At 42.9% G+C, this 24,170-nt stretch overlaps 2 protein-coding genes across 2 annotated transcripts in view; both read left to right on the forward strand.

Moving 5' to 3' along the window:
- Positions 1–24,170, forward strand: part of FGF14 (fibroblast growth factor 14) — a 509,370-nt gene that overhangs the window by 272,232 nt on the left and 212,968 nt on the right. The gene's annotated exons all lie outside the window — the stretch shown is intronic.
- On the forward strand, positions 15,380–17,302 carry LOC146059045 (uncharacterized). Its single transcript, XM_083171189.1, has 2 exons — positions 15,380–16,155; positions 16,480–17,302. The coding sequence occupies exons 1-2, from the start codon at positions 15,609–15,611 to the stop codon at positions 17,088–17,090; spliced, it is 1,158 nt and encodes a 385-aa protein (XP_083027315.1). The 5' UTR covers positions 15,380–15,608; the 3' UTR covers positions 17,091–17,302.

The following is a 24,170-nucleotide window of genomic DNA, read 5'->3' on the forward strand; positions in this document are numbered from 1 at the left end:
AAGAAAAAAATAGTTGAATTTGTTGTATTCGAATACCATTAGTTGCCCTAGGGATTGATAACATAGCATCCCGCCATTCTTCCTTTCGCATAGGCCCGTGTCTTCCTCCCACTTTCCCTTCAACACATCCAGGGAATCCTTATATTTCACCTTCCCTAAGTTTTTATATATCCTGGAAACCAGTTTTATCTTGTCCCCATATTTTATTATTGTTTTAATCGGGGATTCCCCAAATTGTGGGGGAGAGCTGGGGAATTGTACCTCCAGGGCCTGTCTTATCTGTAAATATTGGTAAAAATATGTCCAAGGTATGCCAAACTCCTCCACTAATTGTTGAAAGGACTTCAGCCCATCACAGCAATATAGCTGTTTAAGGGTGGTCACTAAATAGGCAAACCAAACCTCTTTAACCTGTAGTTCTTTTAATTCACTAAATGTAATTAAATCTTCTATTGAATGTTCAGGATCAATAAATCTCATTTCTATATTTTGATTTGCTTCTTGCCATACTTTAATGGCTTGTGTTACCAAAGGCGGGTCTGACGGTCGAGTATGACCTTGCAAAATCCTATACAGATTGTTGCTATCTGGTGTAGTATACGCAACCAAGGCCCTAGCAGTATCACTGCCATGATCCTCTACCAACCATGGCCTTAATTGAGTTAATTGGGTAGAAATATAATATCTTCTAAGGTCAGGCAGGCCGAGACATCCTTCCCCTCTTTCTCTCATTAAGTTATATAATTGGATCTTTGGACAAGAGTTGTTCCAGATAAAGGAGGATTACATGCTGTTAATTTTCCTAAATACAATTAATTCTAAAACCGAAATAGTCCCCATATTCTTCGATTAAATTATGTACCAAAGATACAGTATAGTCTGAAAGGTATATTAACAAGTCATCTGCATATAATGATACCACATCTCTCCGATCCCCCGTCCCAAATCCGATAACATTTGAATGCTGTCTTAAAATGCAAACAAGACAGGGGACAAAGGGCATCTCTGCCTTGTCCCCCTGGTGAGTTAAAAGGCAAAGGAGGGCCAGCCGTTCACAGATACACAAGCCGATGGGTTGGTATATAATAGTTGTACCCATTTTATCAAATTCGTGCCTATACCAAAAGCTCTGAGTACAGCCCATAAAAAGGCCATTCTACAGCATAAAATGCCTTGATCACATCAAGCGATATTACAACTGGGTCTCTATCTCTATCCTCGAGCATCTGCAAACGACTGAACAATCTACACAAATTTATAGACGTAACTTTCCCGGGCATAAAGCCCGACTGATCTGAGTGAATTATTTTCAGAATATGTTTATTCAATTTATCTGCCAAAATTTTAGCCAGTATCTTGGCTTCAGAGGATAGGAGAGATTTGGGTCTGTAGGAATCTAATTCCTCTGCATCTTTACCTTGTTTCAGCAGTACCACGATGTTAGCCTCTAACATCGAGCTAGGGATAACATTCTCCTCGAAACATTGTTTCAAGGTTTCAAATAATATAGGGGCTAAAACCTCCATGTAATTTTTATATACATCTGATGGTAATCCATCCAGCCGCGGGACTTTGCCCCCCCCCCGGTAGTGCTTTTATTGCTTTTCTAACCTCCTAAGGGGGCCTTCATTTCCAAGCTATCTAGCTCACAAAAAGTTTGAAGATCGATTTTTTTTTAGTGTACTCCTGTATTTGCAAAGGATCATATTTTAACCTGCTGGAATATACAGTATATGGCTAAGTAGGTTTTAAATTCTTATCATATCTGTAAGGTAGTACTTATTTGACTGCCCGCCCCGTTCTTAATAGTGCTAATATTATTAGGGGGATGTTCAACTTGCGCCAAGTACGCTAAATATTTACCCGATCTATCTGCATTTTAGTAATTTTTCTGTGATTTATAGGCCATCTTTTTTAGATTTTCCTCTCTTACTGTTTCCAGCCAATCATGTTGTGCCACGTGCCATTCCTGTTGGAGCTCTGCAGTGTTATTTGATAAATATTTAATCTCGGAGGCAAGACACTTTTTCTCCTTTACCACCCGGCATTAAATCTCCAGAAGCCTCCGCTCCTTTCCTTTATATCCGAAAATTCCATAAATATAGGGGAATGGTCGGATATACATCTAGGTTTGTACTCAATCTTTTGTATTTGGGGCATGGAGATTTATGTGATTCTTAACTCCTTTTGTAACCAACAAAATCCAAGAAATGGTAAATATTATATTTTTATTTTTGTGTAACAAGGTTTTGGCACTATAATTACATTTGGGGCTGGATTATTTGAGAAAAGGTAACTGTGGAAATATATTTTTTGTGATTTTGGGGTTAATTCTGGTTGACATGCAAAGCTGGGAAATTTGCAGCTTTGCGTGATATACAGTATATGCGCCGCCCGCACAAACTGCTAGGTGAGAACGAGACGGCGAATCATCAATTTGCTGTACCTGCACACACCAAGCAGCTGTATATGTACATGCGCAATTGCAAACCATCGCTCCCCTGTATGAACCCGAAGGGGAGCGTATGGATTAGAATAAGGTCCTTTGTACATGCATCTTTAACAAAAATACCTTCATCAATATCTTCATCAAATGAATTTACAAAAAGATTGTTTTAAGTTTTGCAATAAACATCCCAGCATCTTATATGTCACCTTTTTCATGTCATACTTATACATTCTTAACTTATATAAATAAACCTGAAATAAAGACTCGGAGGCATAGGTTTGGCAGAAATTGTTAACTGATTTATTTGTAGCAAACTTTAAGCTAGATTGATTTATTTGTTTGAATTATTTTATTAATTAATGGTGGCCAAGAAAGAACGGCTAACTATAACTCCACCCCAACTTCACATAATTAGCCTGACTCAAACCACCGATATCCAACTACACCTAACACATTGACTACCCACCCAGCCGAACGGGGTCGCTGTCCCCGAGCGGGTGATACAGCGAAGGCCTAAGCCAATGGGAGGTGAGAGCACCGTAAAAACAGGCCAATAAATTATCAACAATAACACGTAGAGTGAACTAATTGACTAAATCTGCCGTTCTTTCCCGCCTATCAGCTAACGCGATTAAAGAAAAACCACCACCCCCATTAACAAAGGGAAGGGAGGGCGGGGAATTCAGCAGGAAGAAGAGGAAGTCTCCTCCTCTTCCTGCACTGTTAATTCAGTCAACCTGTCCAGACCTGTGCCCCTATTGGTTCTCCGAGTCACATGTACTCAATGTGACACACAAATGGAGGATGTTTAATTCACTCCATGTCTAGTGCTGGCATTGCGTTACTCATAACTCAAGAACATGTTTCTTTTATTTGATCTTGAAAGTGAACTTTAAATAACCCTTTACTTAATCTCAGCAAACAACTATTCTAATGATTTTAGCATAATCGCTAATCCTTCCTATCCTATCCTTAATTTCCCCGCAAATTTTTAAGTGCCATTAACTCAGACAGACAAAATATCTTTATTGCTTTTACATAGAGAACCGTCTATTCTGTGAATCACAATGTACACTAATTATTATTGACATGAGACACTAGGATGATGAAACAGAAAACCAGAGTCTTGTATGAAATATGCTTTTCTCGATTCAGAAAATCATCCTTTTATCCTGTTGAAGGCCAAATTCATAGGAAACTATTAACATTTATTTTCCATATTCATCTGAAAAACAGTAATTAAATTATAATCACAAACATGTCCAAGGTGAGCTAAAGCTTACAGTGTGGGAGTGCTCTAATAAATATGCAGTCTATGCAGTTTATTTAATAAGATGGATTTCGATTGAAGATGCAATGTTGCTATGGGCAACCAATAAGATTATTTCTAGTATCTTCTAGAAGGTGCTAAATAAATAAGAAGTAAATTCTGATTGGTTGCTGTGGGCAACATCCCATCTTCAATAGAACTCTCATCTTAGTAAATAAACCGCTCAGAATTTGTCTGTGCTCAATGCCCATGAAATTTACAGTTAGGACATACTCAGTGGCAAACACAGGATTTCTAGAGGGAGGTTTCCAAATTCAGTCCACAATTTCTCACTCTGTGCAACATTGGAGCAATGCGGTAGTCTGGGGGAGCGGTAGAGGCAGGGCCGGTGCCACCACTAGGCAGCTCTAGGCATTTGCCTAGGGCGTCGGCCACTGGATGGCAGATGTTTGCAGCAGGTCCCCCCCCCCAGATGGAGGTGAGTGGCACCGCATCACCCGACCACACTCCCATGGAATGATGCAGCGGCCTTCCGCCGCATCACCCAGCACACTTAGCAGCACCGGCATCACCCCTGCCACCCCCTGCCAACCCCCCCCGAGCACCGGAGCACCCCCCCGCCTGGCAAAGGGTAGAGGACATTAATGTACACATTGGTCTTTTTATACACTGGATACTGGGTGCAATACAGTATTAATATCTAACCCTATAGATGGTCTATAGTATTGGCTGTATCAAACATTTGAATAATATAAATGAGTGGGCAAGAAAAGGTTAAATGTACCATTATAATAAATACACAAACATAATGGAACTAGTACTGCACTTTCTAAGCTCACATTCTCCCACCTTATGGTAAGTCTCCTGTCTCTTCTTCCTGGTAGCTGCTCTCTGGTTTACTTCACTGATGGGGGACTCAAATCCACACAAACAGGAAATTTGTTAGCAGCTGCTACCACTGGGCATGTGCAGCAGCTCTCCTCTGTCCCTTATACTGCAGAATATTGCTATTTTTGTAATAATTTTAGGCACTTGCCAAAAGGAGAGGGGGTTTCCGGACAATCGGAAACCCCCCTGCATTTGCCTGTGATACTGCAATATGGTTTTATGCCTGGTAATAAAAGTAGATCTTTACATACAACATGGTATAAACTAAAGGTGCCCATACACTGCTGCGACGTCTCTCAGCAGTAGTGTTCAGACACCCGATAGCCTGCAAGCCGCCGGGACCTTCCCGGCGGCAAGGACGCATGTGATCCATTGTGATGGATCGCATGCCTCCCTGCTTCCCACCCTCCTCGCTGCCTGGAGGGAGGTCACAGAACGGGTGGTCGGACGGCCAGCCGGTCTGACCACCTGGTCGGGTCCGATGCGCACGGAGCCGCGCATCGGATCCGGCTGCATGTCAGGGAGCGATTTGGTCCGATTTAATGGGCCGATTGGTCGCAATCGCCCGAAAACTGACCAAATCGCCTCAGTGTATGGACACCTTAAGTTACCCACAGTTAAAGATTCAAATTAATAATTGTTGTGTTTTTTTTTAACGAGTACATTTAAATGATTTAACATATTTTTATTCAATATATGTTATCACAGTGTATTTGATCTTGTTACAATATACATTAATATTCTGGTCAATATTATCACAGGTTAAAAAATTCTGGTTGAACCAGCAGTGGTTTGCACCATCTCACCTCTGCCACAAATTTAAACCATTGGACATCTCCATCAAAGGTAACGCAATCGAATCATAGATGGTCAATGGCTGACCCTAGTCCTGCTCAAGTCTACCTTACTGCACCTACAGTGGACCCTATAATGTACACACACATTACTACTTTGCACATAGCTACATCCATGTCTGCTACTACAGTAGAATGGTGCAGGAAGGGAAATAATGAGCAACATTCCTCCACCTGAAATAAATGCAGAGACAGTATTCAGTCAAGTTCTTTAAACTCTAGTTTCGGATGTGGTCACCATACACTGCTGGTCTTATTGCCGCTGCACTGCTATTAGAGCGATTATGCCTTTGTATATTCCTACCATAGGCGAATCTAGGGAGTGGTCTGGGGGTGCACAGGACCACCCGTGTCTCTAGCCCCCTGGGAACCAGAGATACTGCCAGCCAAAGCTTTTTCCCTATAGGATAACATTGGACCTGCTAATTCCGACCCCCACCCAGTTCAACGGCTGCCAGTTCCCCCTTCGGCATCACTGAAGCTCCAGGTTGATCTCAGTCGAACCCAAATCGCTGGGCCTTCAATCTGATACCAGGCTGGATCCATATGGGTTAATTGGTTCCAGGGATATTGTTGAGGTTAAAACGTTTTTTTCATTTCTTAAATGTAATTTCATGACTGTTTATGTTCTTTGAGGGCAGATTTCTCTGGAACCAAACAGCCCAGTTTCACGGGACCAAAATCATTCGAAACCAACTCAAAAGTTCTTCAATATGATACTGGTCTCATGTAAATGGGTCAGTTGGTTCCGAAGATATAGCTGGTTGGTTAAAGGGGGGTAATGAGAGGGGAGTGATTGTCTCTCCCCCTCACACCAGAAAAAGAAGGGACTAGGCTGGTGTATAAGGGGTCAGCCTGGGAATGTCCCTGCATGATCCTGGGACAATATTCCCGGGTAAATCCCTGCATTTTCTGTTGTGAAAGGAGTATTCTTTCAAACAGCAGTGACCTGCAGTGCTCTGAATACAGCCGGGCAGCCCCCTGCTCTCTGCCCAGCTGTCAATGACTGTCACCCCTGCAGCTTCCGCTCCAATTCTTCTCCCCGCTTTCACCTCAGCCCGCCCTCCCTTTAATCATGTGGTGCCGGCGCCCGGCTTGCTCCCCCGACATCACGCACAACAACAGAGCGCACAATATTTCACATGTCCACTCGGCTAGAGGGGACACCAGGAGGGGAGTGGGAGCGTGCTCTGCGCTCTGCTCCTCCAGCCATAGAAGCAGCTGCACCGCTCTCCATCTCTCCCTGCAGCAGCAGCGAAGGCTCATATATAAAAATTTACAGTAAGTGGCACTTTTGCGGGCATTGCTTAAGGGACATTACAAGTGGCGGTATGTGGGAGCATTACACATAATGTGTGGCTTAATGTGTAAGGGGCATTAAGGTGTGCAGCATCATGTGTAAGCGGCAATATGTGTGCAGCATCAAGTGTAAGGGACATTATGTGTGCAGCATCATGTGTAATGGGTACTATGGTGCGCGGCATCATGTGTAATGGGTACTATGGTGTGCGGCATCATGTGTAATGGGTATTATGGTGTGCGGCATCCTGTGTAATGGGAACTATGGTGTGCCATCAAGCAAGAACCCCCTAGCAATGAGCACGTAGGTAAGCAGCACTTATGTGGCAAATATGTAATGGGCATTACAGTTTGTTATATAGTAAGTAATGGGCATCATGATGTGTGGCACAATGTGTAATGGGCATTATGGTGTGTGTGGCCTTATGTGTAATTGGCATTACGGCGTGTGGCTTTATGTGTAATGGGTATTACAGAGTTTGCTAAAATGTGTAATCGCATTACTGTGTATGGTCTAAAGTGTAATACCACACCCCTTTTGTGATACCACGCCTCCTTCCCCTTTTTGACGCGCGGCTGCGCCGCGCAAAGGTCCCCCTATTGTTTTGTCTAGATCTGGGACCACCCATTACCATAATTCTAGATTCGCCTATGATTCCTACATACAGTATTTTGCATGCACAGTTTTACAGAAGTGTGTTAATTTGGAAGGAATGTTTTTTCATTTTGTTTAGCCTCCATTCCTTCAAGCAAATGCCTCCATAAGGATTGGCAGGCCTCAGCAAGTTGGGGGCATTGCTGTGCCGTTTTCGCAGCACTTTTTACCCACCCCTTTTTCGGTGACCCTGTTTCAAGTTGACAAAATAACAAAACTTCTGAGCATAGACGGCCACTTAGTAAATTTAACTGTTAGTCTCAAGCTTTTTCTTTTCCTCCCTATCTTGTGTCCCATAAATGGAGTAAGCTGTAGGCATGGTCAGAACAGACTTAACTGCAAAATATCCAAAAGTTCTCTGCGATGTAGTTACAGCTCAATGTCAATTATTTAAAAAATAGTGCATACGTTTATGTACAATAGTAGTTAGGCCAAAAATATGTATTGTCAGCAATTATAATATTAATATAGTAAGTACATTTTTACATATCATGATATATTTATTTATTTATCAGCAGTTTCTTATATAGCGCATACTTATTACATAGCACTTTACAGAGAATATTTTAAACATTCACATCAGTCCCTGCCCCAGTGGAGCTTACAATCTATATTCCCTACCACATGTACATGCACACACAGAAATTCTAGGGTTAATTTTTTGTTGGGAGCCAATTAGCCTACCAGTATATTTTTGGATTGTGGGAGGAAACCGGAGTACCCGGAGAAAACCCACGCAAGTACGGGGAGAATATACAAACTCCCAGTGGCGTGTGGTATACAAACTCCCAGTGGCGTGTGGTGGTGTGAGGCAGGTGAGACACAGCCTTTCTTGTCATACTAGTGTATAAGCCAGAGTTTTGAATTTATAAAGTATGTCAAAAGTACAAAGAATATATATAAAAAAATCTTATTTTTATTATTCTAATAATTTTTATAGTCAAAACTCTGGAGTAAAAAGTCTATGGCAGGTGAGGCAGTGCCTCACCTGGCTACCTTTTCTGTGCATCTCTTATCAAAACTCAGAAAATCTCCAGCAGTGTATACTGCTGCACATTTGCATAATGCTAGCATGTACCCCATGGCTCATATATTGTGTGCATATCTGGCTCTGGCACTTGCCAGGGACTCTTCAGCGGTTTCCCTCACCGCACGTCCCTGCAAACTCCGCACAGTTAGGGCCATGGTAGGAATCGAGCCCATGACCTCAGTGCTGTGAGGCAGTAATGCTAACCATTACACCATCCGTACTGCCCCAAAGATATATGCTCAGATATAGTCATAAAAATGTGGTTGAAATCATTAGAATGTTCATTTTTAGTGACCGCTTCTGCAGATCTCCGCATACACCCGGCCCCATGAATATTATACACCCGAAGGCTTGGAGTTTGATTTGAGTAGAGCAAATAGCACTTATCACTTCAAACTGCTTAAAACAGTGCAGATGAAACAGCTGTAGGAGATGGCCATATATGAAATATAGAATATACAACTGTGAATTGCCATTATACAGTATATGGTGACAAAACAAGAAGGCTGAATGAGTGTGATGTTGGATAGCTTCATATAAAACAGTCCTTCCTTTATAAATAACTACACAGAACATCTTGTGAGTTTGCATTTTACCCTTCAAAAGATATTTTAAAATACTGTAGCATACGGTCTTCCTTCTGTCGCTGATTATGTTTACAGTTTAACTTATACATACAAATGATGCAGATGATCTAATTCGCTGCTTTTCAAAATTAGCATCAATAGTAACATGGCCTTTTGATAAGGGTCAGGTTTTGAGAGCTGCCAGCAATCTGGAGCTCTAAATGAAACTTGGTCTGTGGAGCATTGATGACAGATCACTTGCTCTTTGGTTAAGCAGGAGTGGGCACAGGGCTCAGCAGTGGCATGGAAGAACTCAGAGGGTAACTGGTGAATGGTGTAAGATCAGTACGCCTGTGAGTAAATTTGGGGAAGTAGCATGACTGGGTGTGCGAGGATGATGTCAATAATGAATAGCGAGCGTATGGAGAATAATAGGGGGTTGAGTAAGGATTGTTATTGGAGGATAATTATAAATGAGTGTTAATAGATCTTATTAATAGAGCATGTTAATGATTAATGACAATGCCATCTCCAGTGCAATTGTGAGGCACAACAATGGACAAAGAATTAAACTGAGACCCCAATGGGGGCCTCACATTTAATTTTCTTCAGCAAGTAAAAGGACAGTCCGGCCCACCTTTATTTCCCAGCTGCTGCACCTTGTGGGTTGTTAATCTGAAAGGAGGCACTATTTACATAATGCATCTGGTACCAGAGCCCAGTTGTCAGTGTGGAAAAAAATGGGGATATGTTCAGCTATCAATACTACAAAGAGGAGGAGGGAAGGGCATTGCCTGAGTGGAGAAGGAGGGCAGGTGATTGCAGCCATAACGTGAGGTCGGTTGTAGTGTGAGACTCATGGCTATAACGCTATGGCTGCTTCAGAATGACATACAGGATGGCGGCAGTTCAAACAGAAATTCTGTAGCACGTGGTGATGGAAGGTCAATATGAACGGGGGAAGTTGAACGAGAATGATGGAGGGAGTCGTGTGAGCCATGGAGGCCTGCGACTACTGTAGGTGTGAAACAAATGATCCCAGCATGCCCAGCACCCTATATGCTGAGATCTTTAATCCTAATTAATGAGAAATATACTTTCTTAAACTGATTAGGACTACTCCATTCTGTCTTGTTTTTTTCATTGAGTAACTATTGACGTGTGATCTGTCTCTCTCCCTCATTAGTCTAGCAATCTCCCTCATTTTACCTAGCCCACATTACACTGTTACATTTTTGGGGAAAAAAGGAATGAGAGATAGATACATTTACAGTGAATCATCTGCACCCAGCACTTTAGCAAGTATGGTAGCTCTTACTAACTGCTTTGGGCTCATCTACATTTCGATATGTCATTTTACAAGGTTCATCTCAGATGTAGCAGTACACACCCACGCTTCTAGGTGACACATTCACAATCTCTCCATGGCCCTTATTCTGAATCGGACGGTACGGCCCGCGTGCGGCCGTACCGCCGATGTTTTTAGTCTGCACATGCGCAGAGGTCAATCTGCGCATGTGCAGCCCCATTCGCCGCAGACGTATTTCGTCCGCCGCAAAGGGGGCGTATAGGGGCGTGAGGGGCTTCATACCCTCATTTCCCTATGTATACGCCCCGCGTTTCATGGGCGTTCCCATGCAAACGCGGGGCGTATGCATGCTAATCAGGGTATGACGCCACTGATGGGGGCGGAAAGCTGACGTCGCCGGATGTCAGCTCTCAGCCCCCATACAAGCTATCACACGGACGATTGTCCGTGTGGTCTCAGCTTGCGGGAGCTGCTGTGGCGTGCGGCCCTGCCTTCGATGGTCGACGACCATCGAATGCAGGGGGCAGCTCCCACCATGGTGGAGGCGTACACCCCACCATTTTTATGCGGATCGCCAGCCGTCCGTGTACGGACGGCCGTGGCGATCCGTCTCGTGGGCGGGGATTGGTTTGTGCGGCCGGAGCACCGTGTGCGGCTCCGGCCGCACCAACCAGAATAAGGGCCCATATATGGAACTAGACATGCTATTTAGGTGGAGCATGACACGCCCCCTCAATGGGGCACTTTGCAAAATTCGATTACCAACTATAATCTCCCTGAAACTAGTTTTCAAAAGTAGGCAAGTATGCCCTTAACATTCCAAAAAGAGAAACAGCCTGTTGCACCCCTGCCGACTCTGTAAGCCATTTCCCCACAGCTAATACAATTAAGAAAAAAAAGATCTTTGTGTGATAAGAATCTGGACAGCACATTACATTGGTAAATGAAGAAACCGTCTACTGATGAATATACTGTACAGCACTTTTTATCTAAGCAGTATTTACTGGACTGTACCAATATATTACAATGAAAGCTTCTTGTCAGATATCAGTGGTTGATCACAAAAGGTTTAGATTTGTGTGCACATAATTTTCTGCTTCTGGCACCAAAGTATGAGGCAATTCCCATCATTAAAACCAGTGTCTCCATGTATTCCAATAAATCTTTTATTATCTTGTAAACTAGTGAAATATTTTTTTAGCTCTTTATCAAAATGGCATTTTTCAAGTAAATGTCTGATTTTTGGCATGCAGGCATGATGTGTGCAGAAAGGAAATAATAGTTGGTGTAGTTGGTGGTAACCATGCATGTACAGCTGGGTACATACTGTACATACTGTATTATCTGATATGTGTACCCAGTGATATTGTTACCAAAGTTACTAAAAGTGTAAATGCAGGGATTATGCTGTGATATCCTCTGTGGTTCTACATGTACAGATGACGGAGAACATCACTAATGATCCGCGTGAGCACACATCGTATGTAAACACTAGACAATACGCAGAAATATATTGTTATATATATCATCTCATATACTGTCTAGAGTGTACGCACCTTGGGGGCGATTCTCTAACACAGAAATGCGGTAAAAACCCCGTTATCGGGTTTTTACCGCATTTCTGTATCCTCTAACCTCTATGGGATTTGTGGACCCCCGCTAGGGAATATAGTCCCTGTCAATCGGGATCCCGATGTCGGACTAATGAGCGTCAGAAACCCGACTATCGGAGCATCATCCAGCACCTTTATTGTAGAGTGCAGGGTGTTAGAGGTCTCCGTTTTGTAGCAAAATGTGGCAATTCTAATTTAACATTTGTGCTTTTGTAATCTATCCTGTATTTACAAGATAAATAGCAAATACATCATATAGTTTGTTTAAAAGATTTAAATTTTCACCAAGTTTAAGACAAAACAGTCCTTTCTCTTTACTTCATTGCATCATCTTTCCTTCATTGTATTTCAGGACTGAAAAGTGGTAGAACAGTGCCCACTACTGGCAAAAGTGATAACTGCAACCATTTCTGTACTGTATGTTTTTCTGAACACAAATTAATGCATATATTTATCTTTTCCAACTTTCCAACAATATAATGAACCATATTTAACATTCTTCTGGATTATTACTGATATCCTTAAGAATATAAAGTGTAGTTATCTTCACAATATATAATTAGCAAATGAAAACGTAGTGTATACTGTACTTTCAGTACTTCTAGGATGATAAAGAGTGTTTTTTTCATCTGAAGTTTTTTACAAAATATGTGCTTCTAGGATGATAAAGAGTGTTTTTTTCATCTGAAGTTTTTTACAAAATATCACTGAAATTGAAGAAGAATGTTATGTAATTTCATGATTATCAACTGGAAGTTTTTTTGAGATTTCCTTGTGTTTCTTGTTTATTTATTTGAGTTATGTTAGGGACTAAGCAGGCTGCCTGTATAGTATATATGCCATACTGTATGTATGGATTTGGCCCGCCAGACCTCTTCATGTGGCCCGCGCAGCCGCCGCCAGCCTTCACCTTTTATTCTCGAATTTTTTTTTTTAACAAGAAAGCCGCCTCTTCAGCACATGCGCGGCAGCCTACAAGCCAGAGAATGTCTGCCCTCTAGCGCAGTGCCGCTGGTCGTCAACCCCTCCTCCGCTCCCACCTGCTGTATAGGAGCCAGAGAGAGGAAAGAGCAGGTCCGTCGTGGTGAATGGTGCTGCTGCTGCTGTGCGCTCCAGGTCACTTACTGCTGAGTGTGCACTGCACAGTGACCGGGAGCACGCTGCCCCCCACTCCTGGATAGATAGTGCGAGGAGCGCTAATCACAGGAGGGAGGGGGAAATGCGCCTGTGTGAGAGCGCAGCTGTGTCCTTGGTGGTGGAGCAGCGCAGACTAGAGTGGACGCATCAGAGCGGGTTAGTGTCAAACTCTCTGCCTATGTGTGTGTTTGCACTGGCACATTGCAGCCCATCATTAATTGCTGTGTCCCATGATAATAAGCAGACATATGCCCTAAGACTGAGTGCTGCCCCCCTGTGCAGGCAGCGTGTGCCCTAATGCACTGCAGTTCACAGCAATAGCAGGAGGGAAATGCTACTGCTGAGTTACAGTGGTATTAATTGGGACATACTTGTATGAAGGACACTATTATGATAATAAAGAGTGGACACATAGTCCTACAGATACAACCGGCCCTTTGAGGGTGACCAAACTGCTGATGCGGCCCCCGATGAATTTGAGTTTGACACCCCTGCAATAGAACATGAAGTATATTAGAGGCATGGAAGGAATAAGAAGCCTATTGCAGATATTGCAGGAGTGCTGTGGCCCCCTAGTGTTGGTGGGTGAAACAGTCACATATGTAGAACGTGTATATTTTTAAAAACAATATTAAGTATTAAACAACAAATAATTCATTGCCCTAATAGTGTTTTCTGTAAACATAGTTTTCCACCTATACAGAGAGGTAAATCAGCAGTTAAGGCTACTGACTCTGTATAAATGATACATCAAAACCCCTGGACGCCATTGTTCCAGTGAAAAGTTGCACTCCACCACTTCTGAGGACATGCAGTAATTTAGTTCTTTTGTAGTGAGAGCAACACTTTCTCCCTACCTCAAAGTGATAAAGGAGAATATTAACCTTTTCTACACCTTGAATCTTATTGTCCAACAAAAAAACATGTGTTTGCTGGATAAGGCGTTGTGGAATGTGCCAGTAACTTATTTCCTAGCTGCCATATTGTTGCTAACATTGTAAATTATGTTTTGTTAGTCATAAAATGTAAAATATTACACAGTGGTCTCATACTTTTGGACATGATCTTTAATGAGTAAAACGATCTGTGTACAGTACAGTACCTGCATAGAATATGTGTCCTATGTGTTAACGACCATAGACTTCTGACAAATGCAAGTGTACTGTGTGTATGAAACCTGTGTTCCAGACTCAAAGTCCATTGGCTTATTAAAAACTCCATGAGTTAATAAACAATATATATACTAGTTAAAAAACACAATTATCATTTAAATAACATTTTTAGAGCTTTAAACAGTGCAGATATGTGCATTATATTATAGCCCTTTTACACCAAAATCCCTGGAACACGGAATTATCCAGGGTCGGACCCAGCTTCATATCCCATTTACCCAGCAGTTCAACCTGGGTCAGACCCAGGTCTGCGTTGTTTACACTGAACCTGGGTCTGCGCTGTTTACACTGAACCTGGGTCTGCCCTGCTTTTCGCTATGGATGCCAGGCGTTGCCATGGATTCCATGCTTGTTGCCAGGGGGAATTACATGCCCGTTGCCATAGGGGGTTACATGCTCATAGCCTCATTGCCATTACATAGTTGTTGCCAAGGGGGATTACATGTTCGTTGCCCAGGGGGAGTTCATTGCCCAGCCGAGAGTGTCTCCAGCTGACAAGTGCGGCTGTAGCACTAAAAATGTATAAGCCTGGGTGGGCAGATGGCCGGACAGCATGCAGCCACAGCGGGCTCCCCCCTCTCACACATCAACAACGGTAAACCTGGCAGCTCAGTACACAGCAATTGTAATCCCCGGCACAAGCTCCATATCACCGGGGACAGCCACAACAGCATTTGCGGTGATCAACAGGCAAATACTGCAGCACATATTTTGTAAGCCTGATCCCCTATGATCCTCGGTGTCCTTTTGCCCCCCTGTTGCCGGGCCTGCCTGGAGCACTGATGCTGGGGGCTCGGGAGCCACTGCCGCTGCATTTCTCACTGGCAGGACTCGCACTGCCCAGCCAGACGCCTGTCACTGCCAGTACTTCCCCCAGCAGCGGCTCCTGGGCTGCTGCCCCCCTGACTGCCCCATCCTACTCGGATGTCCCAGCCCATGCTGGGACCCTTTATACCGGCCTCTACCCAGGTCCTGCCTATGTTCCACCATGGTCAGGACCTGGGTAGGAGTCCTGTGTAAATGGACCCCTTTTAAACCTAGGTTTTTGCGGCGGTGTAAAAGGGGTATTATACCCCTTTCAGACAGAAAAAAAGACCCGGTAATTTCCCTGCTCTTGCCGTGTCGACACAGGTTTTTCTTCTGTCTGAAAGGGTCAACACGGGTCTAAAGTTCCGGGACTTCGACCCAGTAATTTACCTGGGTTTTTCCCGTGTCAGACACGTGTCTGCGGCTGTGTGAAAGGTCCCGACCCGTGTTTTTCTCCCGACTATTGAAAAATCATGTTCATTGGCTGTGCAGCATGGTGCTGCGTGATTGGCTGATCTTTACAGCTTCCCTGATTGGCTGAGCGCACGTGGCAGAGGACATGGCGCACTGGAAAGATGAGGAGATCCGTGAGCTGCTCAGTGTCAGAGGGGAGGAAGAAATCCGCAAACAGATTACTGGCACAGTGAAGGACGCTGTAGTCTACACCAATATTGCCAAGGTCCTCACTTCAAGGGGCATTGTGCGCACCCAGCAGCAGGTGGTCAACAAACTAAAAGCTCTGCGCAGGTATTACAACAAAGTTTGTGACAACAACAGGAGGAAAAGTGGTGCTGGGAGGATGGAATGGGTTTACTTCGACCAATGTAACGAGGTCTTTGGCAATTCTGCCCTGGTGAACCCTGTTGCCATATCATCATCCAGTGCAGCTTCATCACGGAGCATAACTCCAGAATGCAGCCCATCTTGCCCACCTATAATGGAGTTGGAAGACAGCATAGACAACAGCATCCCTGATCCTATTGCTGCCATGGAGGACACAATTGATCCAATAGAGGCTGAGGTTGACGACAGTGGAGCCAGCACCATTACCCCATCTGGGACACCCGCTCCTGCACAGACTGAGACCCCAACGTTGCGTCGTAACAGTAAGTTTTTCAAGTATTGTTTGTGTATCTATTTTAATAGATGTACAGGGGGCTATAGGTATCAGCAGGCCTTTAATGCCCCACATGCTAGTACCTGTGGTTCTCCCAAGTATCAGCATGTGTTGCAGGCTTGCTGGGACCTGTAGTCCCACAGTAACACAGGTAACAACCACGCACCCACTACTACAGCACACATGTGGTGTGCCCTGGAGAGGGGTATTGTGGGAACCAGTAGTAGTAGTGTATATATATATATATATATATATATATATATATATACTGGCATGGCGCTATTGGATTGTAATGATTTTTCCTTTTTTTTAGTATTTGATGTACCTGCAAGGAAGAAAAAACCGTCAAAGATGGAGCTTGCTACGCGCTCAATGTCAAGAATCCTGGTAGATCATCTCCGAGAGTCCGATCTTGAATTTCAAACTCAAGAGGATGCCCGACTACAGCGCTTCTTTGACAACGAGAGACAGTTGCAAGATTCCTTTCTCACACAGTTGGTGGGTCTGCACGAACGCATAGCGCGTGAAAATCGTGATGCACAGATGACCTTCCTTTCCAATATGGTGTCTACATTACAGAATCCGCACCCTTACAAGCTGTGTAGTCCGTACGCTGAGGGTGATTATTGTAATCCACCACACAGAGGCCATACATTTATGCCTTCAAATTCAAGCCAAACTACTGTGCAGGGCCAAGGGCGTAGTTATACTGAAAACATGGGCAATAATTTTTCACATGCCACACAGCCAAGTAGGCCACATGCCAATACCAGTCCACAGGAGACAGTGCATGATACTGTCAATGGCACAGGATGTAGTAGGCAATATGGCAATGTGAAAAATTATGCTGATGATTCAGTGAATGCTAGTAATCATAACACTCCTGTTAGCACTGTAATCAGCACTGCCTACAGGCATTTGTAGTAATGTTGCTATATGGTTGTTCTATTTCTATTTTTTCTGGCCTCGTTCAATTTTTCTTGGTTAAAAAGTGGCACTTACAAGGGCCTTTAAATGCTGTGTTCCATTTTGATGCACACAGTAGAGTATTATGGTTCTTTAGTTTATGAGCCTCAAAAAAGCTCATTTGGTTCTTCAGTTTGGAGCTGAATCAAAGTTCTCAAACTTTTTTTTATTTAAATGTGTACAAATAGAGTATACTTTAGATATGTGGCTGAACATAATCTATAATGTGTACACAGTGTGCCTTCTTCTTTATCTTTAAGGCAATAAAAAAATTCCCTGTTTGGGGCTTATATTTATATATTTATATTTTTTTTGGGTGTACTAAGGGCTATTTCACACACTCCGACTCCTGTCGGATGGCGAAACCCCGCACGGCCAGGAAGCCGTGACACACACCGTAGTTAATAATGGGCACAGATGTGACCATTCACCCAGCCCGCCTGGTTTCAGCCGGATCCCATCATTGTAAACTGCTGTGTGCGGCACAGATTCCTGGCCGTGCGGGTTTTCACTGCCCGGCAGGAGCCAGAGTGTTTAGAATTGCCCTACAGCACAGGTCTTCAACCTGTGGCCCTCCAGATGTTGTGAAACTACATGTCCCACCATGCATTGCCACATTTTTTCCTATAGTTGGATGGCAAAAAAACTCAGGGCATGCGGGGACATGTAGTTCCACAACATCTGAAGGGCCACAGGTTGAAGACCTGTGCCCTACAGGTACCAAAAATTGCAAATACAAGTGTTTATCTATATATACAGTGCCGGATGAAAATGTGTGGCTGCTGGACAGTCGGACTAGGTGTGTGTCTCCCCTATACTATACCAGCTTGGATGGCAGCACAACCTATTCACCCACCACTGATAGTATACCTATGCTAAATACATATTGTACCTCGTGTTGCAATAGTTCAATGTCGTTTCAGTGTTGTAAGGATATTTATGACCACTAAAGATTTATATTTGAAAACATTTTATATTTAAAGTGAACTGCATAAAACACATTTTGTGAAAAATAAAACCAGTTCTTTCAAACATACAACCAATGTGTCCTTGTTTTTCTACTGTGTCATAGTATTTAGGTTAATAGTGAGGGTGTTCTGCAACTTGTCAGCCATGTTTAATGCAATCCAGTGAGCAGACACCTCCCACTTTTGATGACCTCATCTCTGTGTGCCTTTAAAACTGTCCTTTTCTTATGACACACAGAGTTTTGCAGGAAAAATCCGGCTTCTGTGTGAAAGGGGTCGACACGGGAAATACCCGGGTTTTTGCTCCTGTGTGAAAGGGGGTCAGCCCCTTGCTGCCTAGTTGTACCCGGGTTTTTGTATCCAGGAAATACCTGGGTTTTTGGGATTTTTCTGTGTGAAAGGGGTATTAGTGTTTTATATCACATTACTATTGATTGGCATCAGCACTTGCATGCTTTGCAGGGCCTACTGAATGTAAATGTATTTTTTTTATAATTATATATATATATATATATATACTAAAAATTCAGACGGCACTCACGGGTTCCATAAACAACAAAGTGATTTAATCCAGGACCTGGATTAAATCACTTTGTTGTTTATGGAACCCGTGAGTGCCTCCTGAATTTTTTGAATACAGAAGGACCAGTCGGCCCATTCTGGAGGGCACCAGGTTATTAGTAGGATTTTTCCAACATTGGAGTGCCGGACATCTATCTGGAGGAGTGTGTGTGTGTTTTTATTTATATATATATATATATATATATAGAGAGAGAGAGAGAGAGAGAGAGAGAAAGAGAGAGAGAGAGAGAGAGAGATAAATAGATGAAAACAGAGAGCTTCAAGGTGCATTAATCAACAATATTTTTTTTTTTAGAAGGAGTAAATCTCCAAGGCACAAAAAGCAGAGACTCGTACCATATAAAAAGACACTGTGGAAGGGGTACCACACGATAAAGCTTTTGCTTCGAGTTAGTATCTATAATATATATGTTTTAAGAAGTTACACTACAGGTTTTTGATACACAGTATGTAGTATGACAGCTGCTGAGTCTCTCCAAGGGTCCTGGTTTTAACCCAGGTATAATGAATAACAGTTGAGGAGAAGAAATGGCGCCCTCTGGTGTGGCAGCCATGAAATACATATCAGTCATTATATACAGTAGTTGTGAGGCATGCATAGGATCAGTTGCTAGCAGTGAATACTGGGCTCCAACTGTGAGAGGGGTACTAAAAAAGACAGACTGAGGGGGTTGCTGACCTAGGACCGATCTCTCCGGTGTCATTTCATAGAGAATTTCATAGAGAATTGCTAGTCACTGCAGACTTGCAAAACCCCTTTGCTGAAGAGCATACTTGCCTACTTTTGAAAACTAGTTTCAGGGAGATTATAGTTGGTAGTAGAATTGTGCACAACGCCCCATTGAGGGGGCGTGTCATGCTCCACCCAAACGGCGTGTCTAGTTTCATATATGGAGAAATTGTGAAAAGAGATTGTGAACGTGGCACCTAGAGGAGTGGGTGTGTACTGCTACAATGGAGAGGAATCCTTTAAAATTACAGATCCAAATGTAGATGAGCCCCAAAGCAATTAGTAAGAGATACTATACTTGGTAAAGTGCTGGGAAATGGTGCTGATGATTCTATGTAAATGTATCTTTCTCTCATTCCTTTTTCACCAAAAAATGGAACAGTGTAATGTGAGCTAAGTGAAATGAGGGAGATTGCTAGACTAATGAGGGAGAGAGGGAGATTGCTGTTATTTCAGGGAGTCTCCTGCAGAATGCAGGAGGGTAGGCAACTATGCTGAAGAGTCTTGGAATATGTGATATATATATATAAAATGAGCTATAGTTTTTGCTGTTTTATGATGAAAGCACTGAGAGCAGACTAAGCACAGACTGTTAAATGTAAAGCAGAAGCTGATTGTCTGGCACTTTGGGGTTTATTCTAGTTCATTCTTTCTGACAAAATCCTTCTTAGATGGACAAAACCATGTGCACTGCAGGGGGGCAGATGTAACATGTGCAGAGAGAATTAGATTTGGGTGAGTTATTTTGTTTCTGTGCAGGGAAAATACTGACTGCATGATTTTACACTGCAATATAGATCTCACTTTGAAGAAAAACCCCACCCAAATCTAATTCTCTCTGCAGAAGTTACATCTGCCCCACCCGCAGTGCACATGGTTTTGTCCATCTAAGAAGGATTTTGTCAGAAAGAATGGACTAGAATAACCCCCTGTATCTTACATAAGAAAAAAACTCTTACGGATCTCTCTATTATCATCTACAGCCAGGTTTCTTATCGCCACAAATAGGCAATAAGGAATCTTTATTCTCCAAGGGCAGTATTCAATGAGGATAATTCGCCCTGTTTCACAGCGAATTTGTGCTATTTTCACGTTGGAAGGTGATTTTTTGGGTCAGAAAGTGAATCACCCTATTCAACGTGCACTTCTCGCCGTCTTTCTAAGTGATTTTCGCCGTGTGTCGCCGTGTAGCAAATAACCATCTTTTCATAGAGAAGTGGAAAGTGAACTTTTAAAATAAAGTTGTTGTTGTTTTACATTTGGTGTCAAAAAATCAGGAATTTTATTCTGTGAAGGGGCATGCTATTTTTATGCATATGCACATAATTATATATTTAATTTAAAAAAATATATATTTTTTTACACATAGTAGCCAGCAGGGGTCCGGGAGCAGAGAGCCGCTCATTAGATATTCATATATTCACTGCTCCCGATCATTACATATGCACGATCGGGTGCAATGAATACCCGGTCCCCTGCTGGCTCTCCTGTGTGAAAAGGATTCGCTGCACATCGCGATTAGGGACATTGAATACTGCCCCAAGATGTGCCATCAGCAAGTCGCAGGGGTTGTCAGCAGATATGCAAGTCACAGCTGCTGGTGAAGGGGGGAGTGGGGGTGCGTATATATGCGTATATAAGCGTATATAAGCATATCAGGCAAATTTATACGAGGCCACCTTATTTCCTTCCTTTTGTATAATTAAATTGTACAGTATTTCGCCACTGTGGCAGGTGGGCACATGTATAATGACAGGACATTCAGCAGAAAACTTAGGGCAGTATTCAATGCTCCCGATTCACCGTTTTTTCGGCAAATCGGGCTGTTTTCACTCCTTGTGGTGAATTTTTTTCACTGAAAATATGATTCACCCTATTCAATGTTTACTGTTTGTCGAAAGCGAACAGTGAATGCCGGCCAGTTCTCCGTTTCATGCTCGCTGCAATTCGCTGGTGTATTTCAATGGGGTTTTCACTGGGATTCGCCGAGAGTGTATTCAATGCTAGGATGGCGAATTGCTTTCTCCCTGATTTTTTCCATGATTCACCATGTTGCATTCAACATCTTTTTAAGGTGAACTGTAAAGTGATCTTTTAAAATAAAGGTCTTTTGTGTTTTTTTTGGTGTAAAAAAATCAGATTTTTTTCTCTGTGAAGGGGCATGCTATTTTTATTCAAGCACATTAATATATATTTAATTTTTATTTATTTTTTTTAAACATTTTTTTTTTTACACTTTCACCAGCAGGGGGCCAGGAGCCGGGAGACGCTCATTAAATATTCATTTATTCACTTCACTCTGGTCCCGGCTTGTTACCTGCGGGACCAGAGGAGCGGTTCCCTACCCTTGCCTACCCCTGTCCCGTGCCAGCATTCCCGGAGGGCAGCCTCTGCTGCCTGAGCCCCGGGAGCCCTCCCCCACAAATTCTGGGACAGGCAGGGAGGCTTACATCTCCCTGCCTGCCTCCGTCACCCGGCTCCCTGCGGCAGCAGGGGTTAAAATTTGCCAGCGTTAAAATTTGCCAGCGAATGCTGCAGCCCTACTGAACCCTGCGAATGTGCAGCGAATCCTGCACATGGAGTAAAAAATAATTGAATACTCCCCTTAGACACTATTAGAAACTTAGAAATTTACAAAAATAAGAGTGAGCCGCACAGACTAAAAATACAGTCAGTGCATCAACACATTACCCCGGATGACCTGAATGGTAACTGCACAATAACTCTTCATTATGGATGCATGATATATGACAGACTCTCTCTCCCACCTGTGTTTCTTCTCTCTTCCTTTCTTGTGATGCATCTCCAGTGTCTGATAGTTAGAAAACATGTCACTTTATTTACATTAATGTTTTTGTAATGATGATTTGATTTCACTTGTGATCTATAGGCACCAGTGCTCATTGACATGCAATGTCTACAGTTTAAAATTGACAAAAGGTTGAAATTAGTTTTTCACAGTTTTTTTTTTTACTATTTTTGGGACTTTTTCATACTTTACTATCCACGTAGATCCAGCATCACTCAGAATGCTCATCTCCTTGAGTGTACAGTAGGTTCCTTTTACGACTAACTTACTGTAAGAGCAAAATTGTTCTGCAATTTTTGAACACACTGAGATAATAATTAAAATAAAGCCTTTAGTAGGACGACATATTTGAGGAGCCATATGTTAATAAAATAAAACTTATTTAACAATGCTATAGATGATGTATATAACATTTGAAACTGCTATTGTGATACTGAAGAGTAGCCGCATCTCACAGAGTTGCAGGGATTAGAAAATAGATTCCAAATAACTAATTTAAAGTTGACAAAGTGAATCTGCTTAGGGCAGGGGTCTTCAACCCGTGGCCCGCGGGCCACGAGTGGCCCGCCGACTTGTTTTTCCTGGCCCGCCAGTGAATAGCATTATTAAAATGATTGGCGTGCTGAATGAAAAAAAAAAATCCTTCCGCGCTGTCCTCTTAGCAGTGGGACGTAGCGGAGGATGCTGCTGGGTGAGGTTGAGGCTGGGGCGGGTGGGACTGTGCATGGACATGCATATTGTCTACTTCCTGACACCGCGCACCTGTCCCTGCCTGCTCCTTAGCTGTTAAGACAGCAAAGACAGACGCCGCCAGCAGCAGCAGCCCTCTGCAAGGGACACTAAGGCAGGTGCCTCAGGAGAGGGTGAGCTGGCTGTATTTAGAAATGGTTTGTTGGATGTGGGGGTGGGGGTGAGGTGAGCTGGCTGGCTGAAATTTAGAAATGTTTTGGTGGGGGTGTGAGGTGAGCTGGCTGCATTTAGAAATGTTTTGGGGGGGTGTGAGGTGAGCTGGCTGCATTTAGATATGTTTTGCTGAAGATGGGGTTGTGGGTGAGGTGAGCTGGCTGCATTTTTAAATGGTTTGCTGAACATGGGGTTGGGGGTGAGGTGAGCTGGCTGCATTTTTAAATGGTTTGCTGAACATGGGGTGGGGGGTGAGGTGAGCTGGCTGCATTTTTAAATAGTTTTAATAGTTAAAACACCTCAGTATAACTTAGCGGCCCTCGGGCTTCGTTTAATTTTTTTATGTGGCCCACTCGGTCTTAAAGGTTGAAGACCCCTGGCTTAGGGCATGCATGCCCAAACTATGGCCCTCCAGCTGTTGTGAAACTACAAGTCCCATCATGCCTTTCCACAGTTATGCTATTAGGGAGAGCTAAAAGTATGGCAAGGCATGCTGGGATGTGTAGTTTCAGTTTCTGTGCCAAGTACTCTAAAACTTTTCTTACCTGTGCTATCCCTATATACTCTTTATTAAACTTATAATTTATGCCAAGTAAGTCATGCTTGTCCCTATAGGTGAACTCTTCTCCTTTCACTCATAAGTAGCAAAATTATGTGTTACATTTTTGTAATATTATAGATCAGACGGTAGGGACATCTCGACTTTTGAAATTGGTAGATTACTACCTTCACTGTATATATAATAAATATTTTTCGCCAGCACGGTTATCCTTTAACAAATTCACTGAAACCTACATTCCACAGCCCTAACAATCGTATGGAGTGGGAGTGAAAAAGTTATACACTGTCTGTTCTTGAATGTTATATGTTTTGTATGTCATTTTATCTAATTCTAATAAAATATTTTAACTAATCTTTTTGATAAATAAAAAATAAGTAGTGCCCCAGCAAAGAGAGTTTATTTGTTTCCGTTCTTTGTTCAATTATTTGTGACTGCTTGTGCATAGTAACAATCCCCCTTTCTTATGTGTAGTTTCATAACAGCT

This window comes from Crinia signifera, chromosome 2 (assembly GCF_055691185.1).
Source record: "Crinia signifera chromosome 2, ASM5569118v1, whole genome shotgun sequence".
Lineage (NCBI taxonomy): Eukaryota > Metazoa > Chordata > Amphibia > Anura > Myobatrachidae > Crinia > Crinia signifera.

Coding starts and splice junctions, on each gene's coding strand:
- LOC146059045 (XM_083171189.1), top strand. CDS start 15,609: ATGGCGCACTGGAAAGATGAGGAGATCCGTGAGCTGCTCAGTGTCAGA. Junction 16,156..16,479: donor CCCAACGTTGCGTCGTAACA/GTAAGTTTTTCA, acceptor CCTTTTTTTTAG/TATTTGATGTACCTGCAAGG.